This window comes from Peromyscus leucopus, chromosome 19, assembly GCF_004664715.2.
Source record: "Peromyscus leucopus breed LL Stock chromosome 19, UCI_PerLeu_2.1, whole genome shotgun sequence".
NCBI classification, from domain to species: domain Eukaryota; kingdom Metazoa; phylum Chordata; class Mammalia; order Rodentia; family Cricetidae; genus Peromyscus; species Peromyscus leucopus.
Genome location: NC_051079.1, coordinates 15,613,118 through 15,635,529, shown reverse-complemented (window position 1 = coordinate 15,635,529; position 22,412 = coordinate 15,613,118). Strand labels below are relative to the sequence as shown.

At 49.4% G+C, this 22,412-nt stretch overlaps 1 protein-coding gene across 40 annotated transcripts in view; it reads left to right on the top strand.

Moving 5' to 3' along the window:
- Positions 1–22,412, top strand: part of Celf4 (CUGBP Elav-like family member 4) — a 210,086-nt gene that overhangs the window by 465 nt on the left and 187,209 nt on the right. For 34 of the 40 annotated variants that reach the window (XM_037197022.1, XM_037197017.1, XM_028867123.2 and 31 more), the window contains one exon: positions 510–592. In XM_037197022.1, the coding sequence (XP_037052917.1) occupies positions 510–592 (83 nt within the window). Of the gene's footprint in view, positions 1–304; positions 388–509; positions 593–22,412 lie in introns of those variants that run through there. The other 6 variants (XM_028867146.2, XM_028867145.2, XM_028867144.2 and 3 more) reach the window with 2 other exon arrangements.

The following is a 22,412-nucleotide window of genomic DNA, read 5'->3' as shown; positions in this document are numbered from 1 at the left end:
TCTCCCTTACAAATTCGGCCTTTATTTGGAAGGTCCCCGACTCTTGCACTGCTGAGGGGCGCCGAGCAAGGAAGGAGCCACTGGCGGTAACAGCTCAAGAAGCAGGGAGCTAAAGGGGAGACCTGCCCCTCCTGGGAGGTGCAGGGGCGAGAGTTGAAATTGATTAAAAACAACACTGACAAGGAGTGGGGAGAAGGCAGAAACGCCTGAAGCACCAGGGCGCAAGGACAGAGAGAGACCCGCGGGCAGAAAGGGGGGGCGTGGGGAGTGGGGAGGACTCCGCGGAGGAAGCAAAATAGGAAAAGCCACGGGAGGAAGGAGAGGCAGACAGACGGGAGACCGAGGGACAGGGAAGCACCGAAGAGAGCGCCCTGGAGAGAGAGAGAGGTGGGGAGAGCCGTGACGAGCAGGAGGGCGGGAGTGTGGGGCGGGCAGCAGGGCGCGGCGGCGGGCCGGGCCTGGCTGGGGGCGCCCCCACTGACCCTTGTCGCCGCTTGCTTCCCTCCCAGGCTGCGCTTTCCTCACCTACTGCGAGCGTGAGTCAGCGCTGAAGGCCCAGAGCGCGCTGCACGAGCAGAAGACCCTGCCCGGGGTAAGTGGCGCCGGCCACGGCGCAGCCGGCCGCGTGCCGACAGGGGGCGACTTCGGGAGGTCGGGCCGCGACTCGCGGGGCGGGGACAGCAGGGACCCCGCGGGCCGAGTTGTCTCCCGCTAAGCCCCTGGGCTCGAGCTTCAGGGAGCGCGGGGTGGGGGGGGGGATGCGGGGGGGTGGAATCTGTGCAGGGACCTCGGGCACTGAGCTCGGACAGGCCCGCCGCCGCGGCTCCCGGCCGTCCAGGCCCGACGGGGGATGAACTTGGCCGTGGCCACGAGCCCAGACGGGGTTAGCGCGCGCACAGCCCGGGGCGGGGCGCTGAATGTCCCGGGCCTGGAGCCGCGCAGTGCTGGGCGATGCTTTGCTCGCTCCCGAGTGCACCCAGTTGGGCCCCGCTGGGGTCTGGCACCCGCGGCTCCCCCGAGCCCTGGGCCGCGGTGGGAGGGGCGCATCCCCGGCGCCGCGAGTGAGATCACCGTGGTTTATTTAAGGAGCCAGCCCTCGTCTTTGATAAACTATCGCGCCTTGGCCCTGGTTTATAGCTTCTGTGAGGGGGAGAAGGGAATTATTTATGGTCCCCCTAACTGGGTGTGATATCAGCCGTGGCTATTATCGAAGCTAGTTCATCACCATAAAATAAGAAGTGTCCCTCGGGTCAAGGGTCTGCGCGGTCTCTCCTGTGGGTTCAGAGAGATTGGGTTGGGGGTTAGGAAATATACAGCCCTGAGCATCTAAAGATAAATGGAAGGAGGTGTGTTTGTGGGCATAGTTTAAAGAATAAGCAAATATGCAGTGTATCTACGTATACAGTGGGCGCTGCTGGGAAGCACGTGTGTTCTCGATGTATGCACGCCTATGCTTAGACATGCGTGTTTACATTCTTACCAAGCAAACCGTATGTAAACACACGTTTCTATTTCTGCCCCACAGCAGGAAAGGTTAACCAGGTAGACGAGAGCAAATGGCACACCCCAGGGTGAGGCAGCTCCCCACCTCAACCGCCCCCCCCCAACTCCCTTGCTTCAGAGGTCTTTCATTAAGGTTTGGGGTCGAGAATGCGGAATTACACAGGCCCTTCCTTCCATTATGACAGCCTTTGTATTGTATTTTGGTATTTGTGATTGCAAAGCACGGGGCTGAGTCATCTTAATAACATAGCCGCGGATGCAAATGTATGGAAATGCAGGCGCGCACAGATTTTGTGTGGAGCGGGGCTTTGGCAGGGTGGCCGTTCCCAGTTGGTTTTTTAGTGGCGCGACTACATGCACATATATTATAGTAATACTTTCTGGGTGCCCTCTGTAGGATGGTAGAAATGTGCTCGACGTTGTGTGTGACGCATAAAGCCATATTGTAAGGTGGTCAAAGGTTTCTCAGAAAGGTCTGTGCTGATTAATAAAGTGTTTATGGCACTTTGTTTGGGGGGAGATTGTGAGAGATGTTTGAGAACCACCCAAATGGAATAGAAAATGCCACATTGTTATGGGAGGCCCTCCATCAGCTTGAGAGAGATTGCTGGAGAGTTTCATAATGGCTAAAGGCCGGAATCAGATGGGGAAACGGAAAGGGGAAAGGTGGAAGGAGGGTTAGGATTTTTGAAAAAGGAAAAGCGACTGTGGATTGTTCCAGACCTAGCCTTAACTCATGGTTGTTTATTTTACATATAATAGAATAGCTAAATGATGGAGTGTATTAGTTCTTTAATAATTTATAGAAATACTTTGATGTTGCAGTAATTACATTAAAGGTCACATATCAAAGGTAATTTGGTTGAGCAGCTGTGATGGTTTCTCAGAAGCAATCAATATCACTGTCCGTGGTGCTGATTTCACCAAGGGGCCTGCCAGATTAAAGAAGGCTTATTACCAGGCAGAAAGGCCCAGGGGAAATCAGGAGCACGTTGGAGCGAGGCGCCAGCCCCCCTTCCACCGATAATTAACACCATTCCCCATAATCTGCGCTAATCCCTCATACTGGGAGATCCAGTGGCATTTTTCTGAAATGACAAAGACAAGTTAGGCAAGAGGCAAAAAGAACCATGAATGTATGTTGGCAGAGATGGGGTGGAAGTAGATGCCTCTGGTAGGTCTCAGACACAGCCCAGAGTTCCCTGTGCTGCCCGGAACACAGACCTTTCTTCAAAGGCTTCCTGAGGAGACTCAGTCTCACAAGCCTGCTTGCACAATTCTCTGGGCAGGCGGAGCTCGCAGGGGGAGACCCAGGGAAAAAGATAGAGTTGCAGCTACAGGTTCTGAGGGCACATTGTCCCCACACAAACGCACATGCAGACAAATGGAAAACAAAATGACCGAGTAAAATTATGCTTTAAAGTGGAGTCATTTTGATCCCGAAAAGCAGAACTGCCGTTATTATTGTGAGCTGGTTCTCTCCTCGGAGATCAGAGGAAGTGTGCCGCCAGCAAATGCAGGGAGAGGTCCAAGCAAAAACGCTCAACCACATCATACGTGTTCCTGCCAGCTGAGGCTGTGCTTACAGCTGCCTGTTGGGTTAGAAGTGGGGCACAGGAGAAACCTCTTCTTGTCTGGGGCAGCCGTAGTAGGGGTCCCAGTGGGCACCACCCTCTGTGTCTGACTAAAGGAGAATGAAATTGAAAGGGGAACCTGGAAAAGTGGTAACCTCTGCAATTTAGGCATTCTTTCCAGACTTCAAAATCCATTAAAATCAATCCCTTAAAATCACCCCTCTACTTCCTTACTGAGGAGAGAAAGCTGGTGCAGGCGACACATCCTGCTTCCTAGCAACTTACAGAGCTGGCACCACCTTCCCGTGAGAAAAACAATCCATTGTTGTACACAAAGACACATCAGGGCACGTGCACACACCACCACAGCTAGCAACACCAACCCAGCAGCTGCAGCTGGACAGGAGGCACACCTCACTCACCTTCATCCGGGAGGACGGGGGAACGAGCATTGCTCTTGGAATAAGTAGAATTTTAGGGAACAAGTCCCCAATGGCTGTTCTTCTGAATCAGAGGCCAATATCCCTGGAAACCAGCCTAATTGAAGCTGCTTTGAGGGCTGATGGAGTCATCGCCTGGACCAGTGTCACAAATGGATTATTATTCTTGAATGTGGCATGGTTTCAGTAGAGTGAGATTACTAAACCATGAAGCCTCACCAGGGTCCTTGGGAATATGGCCTTCTGCCAGAAAGTCAGCATGATGCACCTCTCTCTCTCTCTCTCTCTCTCTCTCTCTCTCTCTCTCTCTCTCTCTCTCCCCTCTCTCTCTCCCTCACCCTCTCTCTCCCTCCCTCCCTCCTCCTGTCTTTCTGTCTGTCTATCTCTCTTCACTCTTTCCTGCTAGAAGACCAGTCCCTTCTATCATTGGTGTTTACAGGGTACAATCACAGAATGTGACTTCTCAACCCATCAGCAAGGATTTTCCAATATATCCCTTTCCCTCTTGGAGTTGCCCATCAAGTTGGGGACAGAAGCCACACACACAAATATAACCAACCATGAAAGACAATAGATGTTTCAATAAAGTGCCCAGTGTAGTCGACTGCTTAGCATTCACAGTGAATACTTGATAAGCACTATGCTAAATGATAGGCATGATGCTACTTATCACATCCCTTGCCTCAGTCTCTTTTTTAAGACCACCCTGTGAGGAAGACACCATGATTTTGATCACAGGTTGATAAATAGCTCTGGATCTGCCACTGCCACTCAAGTTCTTCACTTCTGTTAGCGCTGTCAGTTGCTTTGGAACTTTCAAGGGAACAAAGATGGCTATGGGGGAGGGGGGTTCAGGTTTCCTTCAGGATATGAGCTGGCAGGAAGATAGTTGGGAGTTCAATGACAACATTAGAGTAGCAAGAGACAGCCTTGCACTGTGCATGCACAGCAAGGAAGGAGCCTAACCAAACGGCCCACCTGAAAGAGAGGTGTTCATGCCTTACACCAGGCCCAAGAGCTATCCGGAGTCTGAGAGTGCATGGGAGGCCCAGTGGAAGAACTGTGTGCCTTAAAACACAGCCCCACTGCTGAGCTCCAGCTGCTCTGGCCTTTGGGACTTTGCAGAGGATTGTCTTCCAGGGAGAGCCCATCTGTTCCCAGAGTTAGGAATACGGGGCCTAGGGAACAGAGCTCTGGCTAGGGAAATGCAGATAATGTGATGAGAAGTAGCCAGAATTACTCCTTCAGCTGAACAAAGGTTCTTGGCCAGAGCTAGAAGAAGTGGGGGTGGGAGGTGGGGGCTGGTTCCAGTTAGCAGGAGGCCTGGAGGCAGTGAGGAAGAAGCTAGTGAGGAGGGGAGCTAGCATGCTGGATGGGAGCTGTTTCTTCTTGGTAAATATCGAAGCTCCAATCTGCTAGTTAAAGATGGGCTTTTGTGCCCTTAGTGGGCAACTAGCACACTCTGCTGCCTCCCACCCACCCCTGAAGTCACACAGGAGACATGCGCTATCCCTGCCATCCCATACTCCCCAACTCAGGCACTTGCAATGCGGGAACTGTCATTTCTAAGGCAAATCAGGATGACCTTCTGTGAGTTTGCTGAGAAAGATCGTAAGGTGGAAAAACCTACCAAACGTAAAATTTGAGTGGAAGCCCCAGCTCTCCCACCCATTCTAGCATCTCCCTCTCGCTCCCCTTCTCCTTAATCTCATTTTCTCTTTTTTTCCTCACTTCTCTTCTGGTCTGTTTGCTCCTGCCCTCCATTCTGGATATCTTCTTTTTGTCTTTCATTTCCACCTTCCTCTTTTTTCTCCCCCCTCGCTGTCTTTTTCTCCCTCCTCTCCTTACCTCTGCCTCCTTTTGCCTGCCCCACCTTGGCATCTAGAGGAGGCTCTAGTAGGGTCCCCCACCAGCCTTCAAGGGGCTCCCCCCAAAGAGGCCCATCCCCCTCTCGAACTGCCCTGCCACTGAAAGATCCATCTAATTTTATGTACAACTGTAAAGATGAATGATAAGTAGAAAGGATAGAAGCAAGAAGATGAATAAATTATAAAGGGCAAATGATGACAAGCCAGGGGTCCCCAGAGACAGTGATATGATAACAGAAACTAGAGACGAATTTATGAAGGGTGTAGTTAGCATGTTTAGAGGCTGTGAATTCTCCGGGGGTAGTTTTACAACTCCTGGTGATAGGCATAATCAAAGCGTTTCAGTTTGGAAATGTGATATATTTCTACTTGTCTGTCTTTCAGGAAGTGTCGGTTTTGTCTCTGTGTGGTGAATCTGGGTCTTGTCACGACCTGTGTCTCCTCTCCCCATCTCTGCCACCTTCTGTGTCTCAATTTGAGATGGTAGTGTCACAGCCAGACCCACACACTCCTCCTGCTGTCCTTCTGGCTGAGTGTGTTAGTTTAGGGATGATAACGATAAAATACCACCAACTGGAGGCTTCAGCCACAAAAACATCTTGGTTCTCAATTCACAAACCAAGATGACTATAAGGTTTCTCCCTCCTGTGGGCTTAAGTACAGTGTCTCCCATACCTCTCTTCTAGCATCTAGAAGTCAAGGGATCTTCTTGTCTGCAGGTGCTCTTTCTGCTGCCTTGTGATATAGGTCCCGGTCCACTATTTCTGCACCTATGTGCTTCCCTTCCAATGACACTAGTCACGTTGAATCATGGTCCATCCCATGGACCTCAACTTGATCCTCTGTAAAGATCCTGTCTCCAACACATTCTGACTCACAGGTAAGACTTCATTCTTTTGGGCACAAAGCACAGTTTAATCTGTAATGTTGAACAACATGCTACCTTTGCCTATTCCATGACAGAAGAAAAAAAGATCTTCAGCAATGCCTAAACTACAAGGATCCCATAAGCCCCTTCTCTGTGATTCCCACCTAACCTCATACTTGTGTTCCTCTGTGGAAAAAATTGGGTGACATATCCGCTTCTTTCCCAAAGTCGCTAAAAAGAATTGCCCATTTGTCCTTTAGGCAGTGGTCCTCAACTGTACAATTTAGTACCCAAAGAACTTGGACATTGTCTGGAGATGCTCCTAGCATGCATCTATGAGGAGTAACCAGGGATGAATTTATGTACCTTGAAATGCACATGATGGTCTCCCCAATAATGACCTGGTTCCCTAAATTTGTGCTAAGGATGAGAAATGGTGTCCCAAGGCCAATGGTGGTGTAGAAGGCAGGAAGGACAGCAAGCCCTAAGGCTGAGCACTCCCTCTTAGTGGCTGGCTCTCACTCATTTTGAGGACAAGTCCAAGGGTCCTTATGGTAGGAGGAGTTGGAGGTTGTGTTAAAGAGCGTCCATTTAAATTACATGAACACATGGAGCAGCCAAGTCCCCTGCCTCCTCTGGGCACAAAGCTGGCCATGCCCACCTCATGTTACAGCCGCAGGGCAGACTCAGCCTAAGATCCGCCAGTTTGGGTACCATTTCCTGCTCTGCTTTCTCGCCTGATTCACATGGAATCAGTGTTCTGAGTGACGTAAGCAGAAAACCTGCTCATGACAGAGATGGAGTGAGAACTCAGACTTCCTGAGCTCATCCACTGGTGAGGTCTCTGTCTCCCCACTTTGGAAGACCCTCTCCCACCCCAGCAGGAAGCCTGGATGTCAGGGTTTATGTGCGTCCAGTATCCCTTTGCTTTGTGACACTGCCCTGAGCCCATTGCCCAGAAGGCAATATCAAGGTGAAGGGAGTGCTGAGGCCTCAAGAGGAGAGTCAAAGGGACTTGTACCCAGAGCAGAGCCAGCAGAAACAAGGGCGATGCCTACAGCACACACGACTTGCCTTGCTTCCTTCACTCAGCCCACAGTGCCAGCCCCCTGTTCCACTGCAGCCATTGCGGACCCTGCTCTCCCCTCCCGGAGAAACAACCCCAGTCCTCCCCACTCATGGCTTTCCTCAAGCACCCCCTCCTAGATGTGACACTTTCTTCTTCCTTGTCCTGTCCACCTTGGCCTTGCAAGTCCATGCATTCCTCATAATAATGACTGTGGACTCTAAGACACCCAGAGCAAAGTCCAGGCCTGGCCATAAGCTGTGCCCGGTAAGACTCTCTACGAACCAGAAAGCAACGGTGCCTATTACCATGGTCCTGGCTTCAAGAAGGGGTGTGAGTGAATGGATGCAGCCTAGGGACCCAAGCTTAGGTACAGCTGCCAAAGCAATCCATGTGACTCCAGCTTAGCTCAGACCCTCCCCAGAGCCACATTCTAGGCTGTTTGCCTCTGGAATCCCTTCTAATTCTGACATTCTTCATATTTCTAAGAATAATAGACCCAGCGTTCCCCACATTGCTTAACAAGATAGAATAAAGGGGTGAGTGGGAAACTCTGCTCTCCCCCTTTGACTCACGTGGAATCAATGATCTGCCTGACATGAGCGGAGAATTTGCTCATGACAGAGATGGAACGTGAACCCAAACCTCCAAGACTCAGCCATGGGGGCGGGTCTCCAGTCTCTCCCTTTGGAAGACTCTCTCTCTCCCACCTAAACAAGAAGCTAGTGTGTCAGACCTATGTACAGCCCAGCATTCCCCTTGCTAGTATGATAGTGTCCTCTACCCTCCACCGCCTGCCACCACTGACGACAATGGTCATAAAGCAAGGGTCAGATGGGTCCCTCCCTGATGCACCCACCCTGAGCCAAAGCTGGGTTCCCAACGGCAAGCCCACCCCTGCACTCTGCTCATTCTGGGGAGTTCAGAGAGGCATTTTGCCATTTGCAGCAGCACTGGCCCATTGCAGTACAGTGCAGATAACTTGTCCTGTGTTCAGAACAGAACAAAATTAGCAAGACACAGTGCATTGATGAAGATGTCTATAATGTGGTCTTAACCGGAGGTATCTAGGGGTTCCAGAAAGACAAATCAGGCTGCTCCAAGGAATTCCAGCCCCACCGGTGGCCACTCACTTCCAGGCCCTTGCCCTGCTGGTACCTTCTCCATAGGATAACCAATGTTATCCCTGTGAGATAAAGCTCTCATCTCCTTTGATTTCTGTTACCCAGAAGATGCTGCCGGTGTCCCAGTCCTCTTCTAGATTCCCCAGACCCCCAAAGCTCTAGCACACAGGTCCTCTTCCTTGGGGGCCTCTGTTTTCTAAATCAGTCTCCTTTTCTGAGCACTTTCCATTCGCCTGCAAGGCCCAACTCTGACATGAGCTCCTCTGTGCAGACTCTGCCCAAGGAAGCAATCCCCAAAGCCACCCAGCACTGTTTTTTAATCCCAGAGTCCTCTGCTAACACTGAGAGTCGTCGTCACCAGTGCTTGTCTTGCCTGGTTCAGAGGAAGGCATGAGGATAAAGTGAAAGGCAGTTTCTCTTTCTGTTGAGTGTCCCTGCTGACCATGACATCTCACAATGGCACAGTCCGGTCAGACCTCACAATTCCTCTGTTCATATCACCTACAGCCCCCACCCAGACAGTTCCCAGCTTAGCTTTTCCTGCTGAGTAGGTTTGGAAAGGAAACAAATCTGGCTTTGTGGTGTTGGGTGCATGGAAGAAAGGCTACGAGGAAGGTCTGTTGGACCCCGTAATCACAACAGGTGAGGATGTAAGTGTGTGTGTGTGTGTGTGTGTGTGTGTGTGTGTGTGTGTGTGTGATGTGAGGTATGTGTCCTCAGGAGAGGGAGCCTGGGGTTGGGTTGCCACAGACCTTGTGCCTGTGTGAGTCATGGTGAGACTATTAAAGGGTTTTTCAACCTTTCATCAGAAAGCAAGCCTGAGACACAAGATTTCTGTGTGAGCTACTGCTTCTGGACGGATGTGTTTTAGGACTGGATGGTGTCCTTTTAGAAAGCATGTGTGTGGGTGAGCAAAGGACCAGATGCCTCTGTGTTTTGGACCAGTGGGGTTCCAGAACTGTGGGCTGCCTTGAACCATCAAAGATGAGCAACCCCAGGTGGTGATGGCAAAAAGTAGTATTGTTCTTTATCAAAGTCCCCATGAAAATAGTTGTAGCAGGAAAAGCGCTGATGTTTAATGGGACGAGGTCTTTCTAGGTCCCCCAAGTCTATTATGCTGTAAAAAGCATGTCAGGATCAAACACACTTATGGTATGCCCTCAGGCAACCACCAGGGGTGCCAGAAAGGTGGTGTTCTCTCCTGGTGGCCAAGTGAGCACAAGGCAAGAGTCTGACCCAAAGCCTCATACCTAATTCTGTGTCCACAAGAGAGGAGGCAAAATGAAGCCAAAGACTCCACTCCATCCTTGAAACACTGACAGACTGTGAAGAAAATGTCATCCTTCTGGATGACTTGGGTTTGAGCTTTCTACTCTCTATAATGAAGTCACGTGTGTGAGCCCTTTATATGCCAAGAATTGCTATAAATAACTCAAGTGTAATTATTAATGACAAAACAATGATGTGAGCACGGATGACCTTTGGGGCCCTTTGCTGCAGCGAAACCCTGTGATTCCTAATTCACATTTGAAATAGAGAATAATAAAAATACAAAATGGTTCAAATATGCAACTCGGACTATTTGACCTGTATGTTTTCAGACAAGAATAATGGCACTGAGCCATAATGACCAGAAATTGTCCATGGAGGAGGAGAGCAGAATTTTATTGGGTGTGTAAGGCAGGAGGAATTGGGAGGGTGGCATGTTAGTTAGCTTTCCATCCCTATAATAAAATGCCTGACATAACTAACTTATAAAGAGAAAAGTTTCTTTGAGATATTTGGGATGCTCTAGCTCATTGTCTACTGGACTGTTGCTTCTGGACTTACAGCAAAGCAACTCCTCATGAAGAAACAGACCCGCATATATCAGCCCGAGAGAAGGACAAAAAGGAGGAAGTGATCTAGACAGCACAATTCCTTAAAGGGGATATTTCCCAGTGTTACCTTGGGGACCTATGGGAAATTCAACATTGAAACCATAACAGTTAGCAAATAAACAAACAAACAAATAAGGCTTTGGGGGATGGAAATCTGAACTTTCCCCCTAAGTTTGGAGAGTGAAGGGCCTTTCTCACACTCACAGTCTTCAGAATCTCCAGCCCCTTACAGCCTGTGAGCACCCATCAACTCCAGGTGAGCAAGCTGCCCAAAATCCTATACACACTGTGGCTTCAAGCTCAGAAAGACTTCACTTCTCTTCCCCTGGAAAAATTCTATCACCCCCTACTAGCCTGCCAGAATCCCCTAGAGCTTCAGAACCTCACTTCATTCTCCTGGCTTCCTCTGTGAGGCACTCCCAGGCCATTGTCACCCATACAAATCTCCTGTTGTTTGACTCTCCCAGATTAAATATGGACATGAGACCATAAGGCCTCTACACTAGCAATGCTAGGGTTTTATTCAAGGTAAAGAGTCTTGACACTTCACACCACCTAACTTATGTCACCCAGTCTGTACCTTCTGCATTTGAACAAGATCCCTATGGGATTAATAAACATGAAGAAGCTTGACAGCCCCAAGTCTGACTTGAGGTTCTGGAGGTTGTCCTCAGTGCTTGAGCACCCCCAAAAACAGACTGTAAAACATTAGAAGGCAAATGGGGCTTGCTCAAATGGGATTCAGACAGTGATACCAGGAAATGTGCCCAATAGTGGGAACCTGTAAAAGGAAAGAGATGGAATCAAATGAAGGGCATGATGATGGGAAGCCAGCATTCACTGTGAGAGGTGCTCAGCCCCACAAAAGACTCAAGAAACAATATCAGACATGTTTTCCGGAACCCTCTCACCCAGGGGCCAGGATACACATCACATCGATGCCCATTAAGCTTTGGCTGAGGATGTGTCCATGAATTGTTAACTCCCCAGCTCTTCTGGCTTTCCATGTGGTGACAAACTGATAACCCTGTCCAGAGGAGGCCCTTAAGCCAGATGTGCAAGTGCTGGCAGCTGGGAGTTAGGCCACCGCCAATGAGGTGGGGATGGCAAAGCTTTAGTGTCAGGGTTCTGTCTGCTTCTGCTGTCTGAAGGCTGGCAAAATGCTCTCAAATGGGAAAACAGGTATGGAACCCTGTCTCTCCAGCCATGGTGAGAGTTATCATTCATAGAGAACTCCATATGACTCATGTGCTCTACCAATACCCTCTCATTTAAAGCAGTCTCACACTGGTCCTAAAAGCTGAGCACTGGCAGTGCTGCTGTTAATAAAAGAAAAAGGATAAGGGGCTTATCCAAGGTTTCATGGCCAGGGCACCAGCACCATGGGAAAACTGAAGCTGCACAAGGTCAAGGACAGTACCATCATGCATAGGAATGACCACACAGGTATCCACAACACAGATTCTGGTGTTGGTTCATCTGTGTAACAATGTCAGGGTTAATTTCTTCCCTTGTAGTTGGAAAGTGATTTTCCTGGATCCATGCATCAAATCTTCTGCTGAGAAGGGCAGGACCTGCTGCCTCAGTCCCTTGTCAGGAATGCAAAAAGCTTCCATGAGGTTCCCTGCTCAAAAGACATCTATGTATGCCTCAATGACCAGAGTCATGTCACAGAGCCATGATAATAAGTGCTTCTGTTTATGAAGAAAAGAGGAGTATACACTATGAGGAGGGACCAGTAGACTTTGCTCCCAGACTGGTGGAGATGGGCAGAGGTTACAAAACAGTAAGCTGGGTGGAGCAATATTGCAACCTCACCCACAAGCTACGTGAGTCTTCAATTCAGACAATCACCTGGCTAGCCTCAGCCCAGACAGACTGAGATGAGATGGGAAAGCTGGCTAGCTCTGCCCTCTGCTCCTTAAGATTCCTCTCATGACTCAGTCAACATTATGGACAAAACCCATTCAGGTCATAAACTAATACTGTTCAGCACCATGGACAAGACCGACTCATTTAGCTCCTGGAGCCTGTCAGAACCATGGACAGGGACCACTCGTTCACCATTGGCCGTCACTCAGCACCATGGACAAGACCCACTCGTTCACTCTCGGTGTCGGTCAGCACCATGGACAGGGCCCATCCCTTCGCCCTTTGGGGCAGTCAGCACCATGGACAAGACCCATTCGTTCATTCTCAGGAGTCGGTCAGCACCACGGACAGAGAGTCACTCATACATTTTCTGGGGTCTATCAGCACCGCGGACAGAGATCCACTCGGCTCACCCTATGAACTCAATCGGCATCATGGACAGGAACTCCAAAGCCTGTCCGCACCATGCACAAAGGCCACTTAACTAACCCTATAGGTGGCCAGACTGACCTGGGAAGTGGGACAGGTCACAGAAGAGCCATAATCACAGTGGACAATGAATGAAATAGGTCCGTCTCTGGTCCTCAATCCAAGGATTCCCCTGGCTTTTGCTTGCTTTCCCATTGCCAAGCCCCACTGCACCAGAACCAATACAGCCCTCCACTCCAGCCCTCCTAAGCTCCTTTATAAGAGGGCATTCAGACCTTGAAGGTCAACAAAAATTCCTGATATTGGGTGGGCTCGGGCCTACATTCACACAATCTGGCTTCCAATCCTAGTTCCACCATTCTGAGTTATGTGACCTGGGGCTGGTCATTCCTCTTCTCTGAGTGAGTGGTGTGTTTGTACAAGGAATGCCTATGGAGAGTATGACATCGTGCATATAAATCCCCAAACACCTGTTATACTAGGGGAGGTGCCCACTGTCCTGTTGTTATTCTGTGTCCTTCCTTGATCTTTCCTGACCCACCTCTGCCCCTATTTCCCTGGATGACAGCTGACTCTAGATGCATAACCACAGACTCCTATCCACACAACCCAGCCCAGGACTGGTCACCCAGGAAACCGTCAAATCCACACATAGAATGGAACTGGTGACAGAAGCACCCATGGAGGTGGCTGTACCAATCCCTGCTGAGGCCTGGATATGTTTGCAGAACACAGTTTGAGATCATTCTGTTTGTCCTGCAGGAGAGCTGTTAGTTAGGTTTTTGTCCTAATGGTATGAGTGATCCCTGTGTGAGAAACACATTTCTGTCTCCACCTCCCATTCACTAACTTTTCACTATCAAAGGGGTGAAGGGAGCCCAGGAGATTGCAAACCCTAAACCCATGAGAGGAGAAGCATGAGCATTCCCAGTCCCCTGTGTGGTTGGAATGGTCCAGCAGGCCCTTCAAGACAGGGAGACAGAGCATCTGAGATGAATATGCATTCAGCCTCTCCCGGCAGCCCTGACAGCTGGCACCCGACAGCTGGAACTGCTCAGGGCCTGTGAGAAGGTTTTTAATTCAATTCAGTAAGTGTTTCCTGAGCACCCACCAGGAGCGTGGCCCTACGCTGGGTGCTGTTTGGCAGATGGAAGCAGGAGAGGGCAAGGACCCCCACTCCCCTTGGGGCTTCCCTTCTGCAGAAGAGGAAAGGTGTACATGCCAAGCAATTAGAGGACAATGGATTGAGACTCAGGCTGCAATTCAGAGTTCACATGGATCAGGAGTGCTGAGAGGAAGTGACTATTCATTGAGTCTCTTCAGCAAGTCACTGTGCAGAGAACAGTGGATCAGCCTTTGAGGGTGGGAGGGTTGTGGGTGGACAAGAGAACCTGGAGATAACGTACCCAAGAGGTGACAACATGAACAAAAGCAAGGAGGGAGGAGAAGGTGTCACAAGAATTTTACTCAGAAAGGAGTTGTGAGCCTTTACAATTCGAGATTGGACTGCCATCCAGTGATTAACATGGCCCCTTTCCTTTGGGTGCTTGGGTACTGTAGAGGCATCCTGAGAAGGGAAGAAACCACTTCACCATTGAGTAGCCTGTGCAGATGGAGACCAGTGAGAGCCTGGTGGGGGAAGGGCATCAGAAATGGGAATGGGCCCTGTGGATGGCTTGCCTCAGTTTCCCTTCCCAGGAATAGACTCAGTAGGCAGAATCGGCAGTCCTGGGGCAGCTAGGGGTTATGCAGAATCTGCCTAGCAAAGATGCCTCCCTTGATTATCTGAAAATCCTGCTGGTGGGAGGGAGAAAGGAAATTTAGCTCTGTCTCTGGGCCTCTGAAGCTGCTGCAGGGGGAATGTTACAGTCCCTTGACCACATGGAAGACAGTGCTCACCCACAGGAGAGAATCTGTATGACAGGACCAGCCACACAGAACTGGCCAGGGTACTAGCTATCTTACCATTCATTATACATGGAGTTTCTTCAGCACTCTGGTTTGTAATAAAAGCGAACAGAGCTGCTCATACACAGGGGTACAGAGGATAGGCGTAGCCTGGACTCCTGAACTGTGAGTCTTCCACGTGCTCTCCTTGGTCCTCCAGCCTTAGGAACTCTGATGTCCCTCCAATTCTATGCTCAGCCCATCAGAAAACCTTGATTCCCCCTCTCAGGCTAGGGAATCTCAATGTGTGACTAAAATGATTCTCTTCAATTATTTCTCTCCTAAGAATCATGGAAGCCCTGAAGATTAGAGATGGAAGGGACCTTAGTGTTATCCACTCGCTTCCATTCTGAACCCAGCTATGGAAGTCCAGACACAGTGGGGACACAGCTCTGCTGAGCTGCCTAATCTTGGTTTGCTCTGTAGCAAGGCCTTTATTCATGATTGACAGATTAAGGGAACCTACTGTAATTCACAAGAATGGGAAGGACACAGGCCCCATTAACATCCATATTAAGGGGCGTGCTCGGCTCAGTTTTATTACTTTGGAGTAGACACTCCAGCAGTGTTTCCAAGTTAACATCCTGCCAAGCCTGCTTTAATGAACAGATACAAAGTCTGTGTAATTAGCACAGTAATGCCATGACACAGTCCTAGTACAGCACTTGCAAATACCGTTCTCAGTTGGGCTTGATTAGGTCAGGCCTATGCAATTTCAGCTACTTGGGAAGCTGAGGCAGGAGGATCACAAATTCAAAGCCTGCCTGGGATACAGAGCAAATTAAAGGTCAGCCTAGACAACTTAGTGAGACTCTATCTCAAAGTAAATAATTTTTTTTTAATTCTGGAGATGTGGCTCCATGGTAGAGTATTTGCCTAGTGTGTATGTGAAGCCCAGGTTTAATCTCCAATACCCCAAACAAGCAAACAAACAAACAAAAAATCCCACTAATTTCTTAGGCATATTTGGACAAATGGTCATTTGGTCTTCACTCACTTGGTGGTCAATGTTTTGTTTGCTGGAGTTGGGAATGTAGCTCAATTAGTAGAGTGTCTACTTAGTGTGCACAGATTCTCTATTGGGTTCCCAGAACACTACTGGTGTGGTGTTGCACACCTATACTCTCCACATTAAGGAGATAGAAGCAGGAAGATCAGAGGTTCAAGGTCAGCCTTTGCTACATAGTGAGTTCAAAGCCAGCCTGAGCTAGATGAGACCCCTTCTCAAAAAGAGGGGTGTGTGGGTGTGTATGTGCATACAGACTTTAAAAAGGTCAATTTTCTCCTAAATTCCAAATTGTCCTCAACCTTGTCCTGAGGAGTGCCAAATTTATAGACTTCAAGCAACTCCTTAGTGTTTAGCATCTATCAGACACAAAGAACTCAAGATGTCCAAACCCAAGGGGGAACAACCCCTCTAGACAGCTGTCCCCAGTAGGTGTGAGTTCCCATGTTCTAATGTATTTCACCCTGGGACTGAGGGAGCCAACTGCATATTATGAGGTACAGTAGATCACCCTGAGTCCCCTCCCTACTCTCAGACTCCATAGGGCTTTGCTGTGGTTGTGAGCTCTAGCCTGCTCCCAACTGGGTGTCCCTGAAACTTTTAGGTCACAGGGGGAAATATGATCAGTCCACGGTGGATCATTCTATGAAGGCAAACCTACTGCTTGCTCCTTATTTAAGTCCCACTTGCTCCTTCCCCCAAGTTTTAGGACAACAGTGTGTGCTAGCTTCCTCTCTTCTTAGTAAATGATTTATCTTGGGGAACTTCATATTTCCTTTTAGGATAAACTGAGCTAATGTGATGTGCTTGTTTTAATTTGCAAGGTTAACTGATCTAATTATCGCCGGTGTTTAGTTAAATCCTATGCCTGGGCCGGCTGCAGGTGTGGGCTTTGAGTCCCGCCAACAGAAAAACTCTGACAACAAGCTCATCTAACGCAGTGGCTCCTCTGGTATGAGAGCTTCCCCGATAATTTATTTAATTAATAATAATGCACGAATTTATTAACAGCCAGAGATAAATAAAGGGTGTACTTATATTAAACAAACCTACAAGGAACTGCTAGCTGCTTCTGGGGCCTCCTTCATAGGGGGCACACCTTTTCAGCTCTGTCTGTGAATATGGAAGGCAGGTCTATGCATCCATGCTGAGCAGAGAACTACCCTGGGGACTCCATTAGGATATAGGAAGATACCTCTTGTATAACAGTGCCCAGGACCTGAGCTGGTCCAGAGTGGGTTGCAGATCTGGAGTTTCTAGTTGAGCCCAGACTCCAAAGTAACCAGAAGTGTTGCACTCCACTCCTTAAAAACTGGACTTAGTCTTGCAAAGTACAGGTTCCTTTGGATGGAAAGTGATGGTTCTCTAGTCTTTGAGCTGGGAAGATGGCCTCTGGAATAGGTGTTTGGCACTGATTGTTACTCCTCCAGGTCCTGTGTCCAAGGAATATGACATGAGCATCAGAAGTAAACTTGAAGGAAGTTGAATGGATGATGGATATGCTTGATGATTGTAGTATATGGCTGGGCTATGGTGGCCTGAAAAGAGCCTTAGAAGGCAGGTAGAGAGCAAGCAGGCAACACACCATATACACACCATGAGAAAACCCTGGCTTTATGAGCCTACCTCCTCCCTAGCCCACAAAGAGCTGCCTCCAGCCCACCTGGAGCATTAAAAACCCTGCCAGGGCAGCTCAGGGTACCAGCACTGTTCAAGGGTGTGCAATGGAATGGCCAAAAACCTGTTAGTTAGGCTGTATTATTTTAAGTGTGGATCAGGTCCAGCAAGCAGCTGCACCGGAAATGCATTTCCTATAACCTGAAGCCCAGATGCTGACCTGTTCCCAACCAGTGTGGAGCTCTCCTCTACCAGGTGAATGGCCCTGAATTGCAAAGCCACGTGTAAAATGTGCATGAACAAACCAAGTACGTGCATGTGTGTGCGCACACATGCACACACACACGCAGATCACAACTAGTGTACTCTTACAAACATAAATGAGTACATACACCAGGACACATGACATGTACATACACACAATTACATATATATATATATATATATATATATATATATATATATATATATATATATATTGTTGCTGCATGCGCGCACACATACAAAACTGTGCATGCACATCTGCTCTTCCTTGGCCTCCCTAGGAACTGAAAGAGAATGTGACTCTGTAGAGACAGGCGAAGATAACTCTTGATTTCTGATTTCCAAAGCAGTTTGGACAAGGTCCTCTGAAATGTATTAAAATGCTAATCACAGCATCTGTCTGAACCCTGGCAGCTGTGTGACTTGGGGAGGGGGGGATGGAAACAGAATGGATTGTGAAGGGAGCTTCTGGGCACTTTAGTCGTGCATTCTCGCTGCTCTACCCCTTGCCTGCTCCCCAGGGGGCTCCACAGGCCTCTACTGGCACCAGCCTGTTCCACAATGGCCTTGGCTCTGATGAACAATAATCCCAAGGTTGTGAGTCCTCAGAGCTAACATCACTGCCTTTCTTCTAGCTCAGTTCAGAGTTCTTTCTATCTAAGGTCCCAGACCACACCCAGGAAAGCAGAGCCAAGTTCCTCTGTATCTCTGAAATGGCCACCCACCTTCTTGGTCTCCTCTACCCTCAGTCTGCAGACCCCAGATACCTGCTCTCAGACTTTCCACTGGCTGTAGATGATACCTGGGCATTGATTGCTTCAGGTCCTCGCCTACCCATGCCATGACCTCAGCACTGACACCAGTATCCAAGAACAGCCCCTGCACCTGAGGCTTCTCTAATATGCAAGCTCTGCCTTGCTCCATCTGTTTCCTGGCCTGCCATTCCCTAGTAGCTCAGGCTTCTTTGGTCAACATTCCAAACCCAGCTTAGCATCATCCTCTCTGGAAAGCCTTCCCTTATCTGGAGTAGGCTGGATAAGCCACCTTGTTACCCATGCCCAGAGTGTGTGATGCACACCAAAGCTTGCCAGAATTTAACCATGTCCCTCCAGCTGATCCTTTGCCTGGATTGTGTGATGTAAGCACTGGCCTGGCCAGTTCTCAGAAGCTGTGGTCATTGGAATATATGGATGGATAGATGTGGAGGTGGGAACCCAAATGCCTAAAAACAAACTATGCTTTTGAGGGAGCCACGAGCAGATACCCTCCTCTCTTTATACCTGGTACAGGATCTGGTCAGCCTATGTGAGCACAGGCCTCACAGAAGGCTGCTTATGCCCATATCCTCCACCCTACCTTGTGAGAGCCAGGCTCCCAGCATAGCACAGTTCCATTTTTCCTCTTAAGCATCAAACTGTCATTTCACTAAACACCATCTGGAGACTCCTGGCTTCAGCTCCTCTTTTTTCCCAAACTCTTATTAATGTGATGGGTGTTTATTCCTTCTTCCTTCTCTCCACTTCCTCTGGAGCATCTCAGCCCTGTGGCCTGCAGACATTCATCTTATCTTCTGGGAGTGCTACTCTGCTCGGGTGGGAGGCTGCCTTGAGCTGTGCTCAAAGCAGCTGACAGTTGACAATGAGCAGCCAGAAAGAGAGCAGGAGTGAGTACAATGGCCCTCAGAAAACAGTCCCAGGGAAGGAGGATGGCAGAGGATGACTGAGGCAGGAGCTTGCCTAAGCAAAGCCTGTGGTGGGATGTCACTTACCTTCTTTGTTGCTGTGATAAAACACTCAACAAAAGGAACAGAAAAAGGAACGAAGAAAGGAAGGAAGGAAGGGAGGGAGGGACGGAGGGAGGGAGGGGTGGAGGGAGGGACGGACAGAAGGACGGAGGGAGGGGGGAGGGAGGAAGGGTTTACTCTGGCTCACAGTTTGAGGATACAGCCTGGTATGGTGAGGCAGTCATGACAGCAGGGGCATGAGACAGCAGGGTTGCATTGTACCCACAGTCAGAAAGCAGAGAGATAAATGCTGATGTTTGGATTTTCATCTTCTTTTTATTCAGTCTGGAACCCTGATGTACAGACTGGTACTGCTCACATTTAGGGTCATTCTTCCCATTTTATTTAACCCGATCTAGAAACTCCCTTTTTTTCTCATGATGCCCAGAGATTTGTTTCCATCATGAATCCCATCAAGTGGGCAATCAAGAGTAATCAGCAGTGGCCTTCCACTCTGGTGGGTTGATTTTCCTAAAATCCCAGGACCCTCAGTGGCTCTCTAGTGCTACCAAATGAATCTGGGCATCCTAACAACAGTACCTGAGCTCCGTCCTCTCTGTTGCCAGCACAGTGTGTTCCTTCCTGTGTCTGTGTGCCCAAGCCATGGAGCCCCACTGGTCTCGAATTCTTTCTTTTTGGAGATTGATTTATTTTTATTTGTGCATATGTGAGTTTATTTATACAGTCTGCATGCAGGAGCCTGTGAAAGCCAGTAGGTGATGTTGGAGCTCTTTAAACTTGAATTACAAGTGGTTGTGAGCTGCCCTGCCGTGTGGGTGCTGCAAACCAAATCCTGGGTTCTTTGTAAGAGCAGTGAACATTCTGAGCCATCTCACCAGCCCCTGGTCTCCAATTCTTGCTTCTCCTTGAGGGAGTTCTCCCCTTTCTTCTCCAAGTGGCCTTTCCTCACTTCCCCACCCGCACCTCCCTTCTTTCTCAGCACCAAAGGCGTGGAACCCCTTCTTCCACTCCGAGATCTAATCCAGGCCACACTGTTTTCCCAGCATGCACTGTTTCCACTCGAACGTGCACCAGGCTTCTCTGATGGTGCTCACCACACCCAACTGAGCACACAGTGGGGTCACAGCCAATGCCTTGTCCTTAAACAAAGTGGATGGCAGGAGTGACCCCAAAGAGATGAACCTCGACTCCTTAGAGGCTCTGCTTGCCATCAGAGCCTTCCCCCAGTGTCCCCTTGGAGGGCTGCCCATTCTGGTCCTTCCTGGGCTGTGGCCTGCACTGGCACTCAGAGGCCAGCTCGCTTCCTCTAGTAGAACATTAAACTAATGCGTGTTGTGTCTCATTAGTAGCATTCTGCTTGTGCCAGGGCCAGGCAATTTGATGGGTACTTGATTGGGTATTCTGTTTATTTATGGCAGGAAAAGGATTCTTTATGGAGGACTGGGCAGCACATCTCTGTCCCTATGGCACTGAGATCCTCTGGCAATGAAACAATTACAAATTAAGATTAAATAAATAATATACAGTAAGCAATACAGACCGCACGCCTCCACACAGAGAGCTCCCCTTGGGTAGGCCATGGGAACAACCACAGCCAAGCCTAGAGACTATGCACAGCCCACTCAGAGGGTCAGTGGTAAAACAAGCTGGAGTCTGGCTCCATGATGTGGCAAGCCTTCACTTCCTTCCCTGTGCCTGGGTCTTAAACAACTGCTCCACGTTCATAGGAAACCTGTAGCTCTCTGATCTCACTGATCATCACAGAGCCAGAGGGCAGGTATTCTGCTGGATAGAGAGACCAGGTGTGGCCTATGGAGGTGAAAGATTCCCCCAGAAAGCAGCACAGGTGCTTCTAACCCATGACACAGTCCTAAAGTACCCAGGAGGACCGCAGAAGACCTGCCCACTGGGATCATGTGTCCAGTAGGGAATATATCTGATTCAAGCCAGGCCAGGGAGGTGCTACAAGCCCTCCTGTGCAGATAAGCTGGGAACAGCTGGGATGATCCAGCTGGCATTCAAAATCTGGAGGTGGCTGGCAGGTGCAGCCCCAGACTTGTGCTACCAGCAAGAGCAAGCTGTAACTGAAGGGGCTTCTCCCTTCCTTACCTGCAAGGGCTGCTGTGTGACACACCCTTCTCCCCAGCAAGTGCCAGGAGGTCTGAAATGCACAGTGCTGTCTTGGAAGCACACCTCCACACCCCAAAGAGCAGACCAGCCAGAGCTCCCAGCTCACCTCAGGCAGAGAGTCCTGTGACACCAGATAGAGGAGCACAAAGCTCAGATGTCTCTCTTCGCCAAAGTGTGATCCAAACCTTCCTCCATGAGGACTCAGCCAGCAGATGGGAAAGGCCCACCTGATCCCTGGACAACCAGAAGACAGGAGTGGGGATAAGTGGGTTATGCTTGGGTGGGGTCTTCAAGGCTTCAAGTGGGAGAATGGGAAAGTCTCACCCCCAATGATGGTGCATAGTGCTTTGCTGTATAAATGCGGTGTGCATGTCATTCAGCCCATCCACTCTTCAGCCACCCTCTCACCTCCCCCCATCCCTTTCTGTTCTTCATCTTCATCCTCACAGCAACTCATTGTCTCTCTCGCCAGCCTGTGCACCCGTGCTTTCCAGAGGTTTATGCATGAAACTAATTATGCACTGCTAATTTGGAAGCTAGCAGCTCTCCTGCTAACGTTCATTTAATTCAGGTTGTTCTGCTGAGTGGCATTTCTGTAAATATGCTAGGGGGCTGGGGACCTGTCAGCGAGGGTTACTGGAGAGCAGGGTCAGGAAGAGGGGTCTGGGGGTCTGGGGACCTGTCAGGGAGGGTTATTGGAGAGCAGGGTCAGGAAGAGGGACCCAGAAGTCTGGAGGTGGTATGCTTGCTCTTGTTGGGGAGCAGACAGGGGCGCAATTATCATAACCGGAGGAGGCCCCATTAGTGGTCCTGGATGGGTCTGCTGAGAGGTAGAACTATGACTATAAAATGTCTATAATGTTGAATGGGACATACTGGAAAACTGCCCACAAAGGTGAGAAAGTGCTTGCTGTGTTAGCAGTACTCGGTGGTGGTTTACTGTGCAAGACGGGAGTCTGGCATCTCCAAGGGCAAGAGGAGCCTCCAAGAGGCTGGAGAAGGGCACTGGCAAGTGCCAGAGATCTTTGTCCTGGGAAGATCTCTCCAGGCAAAGATGTCTAGAACCAAAGTGGCCCTAAG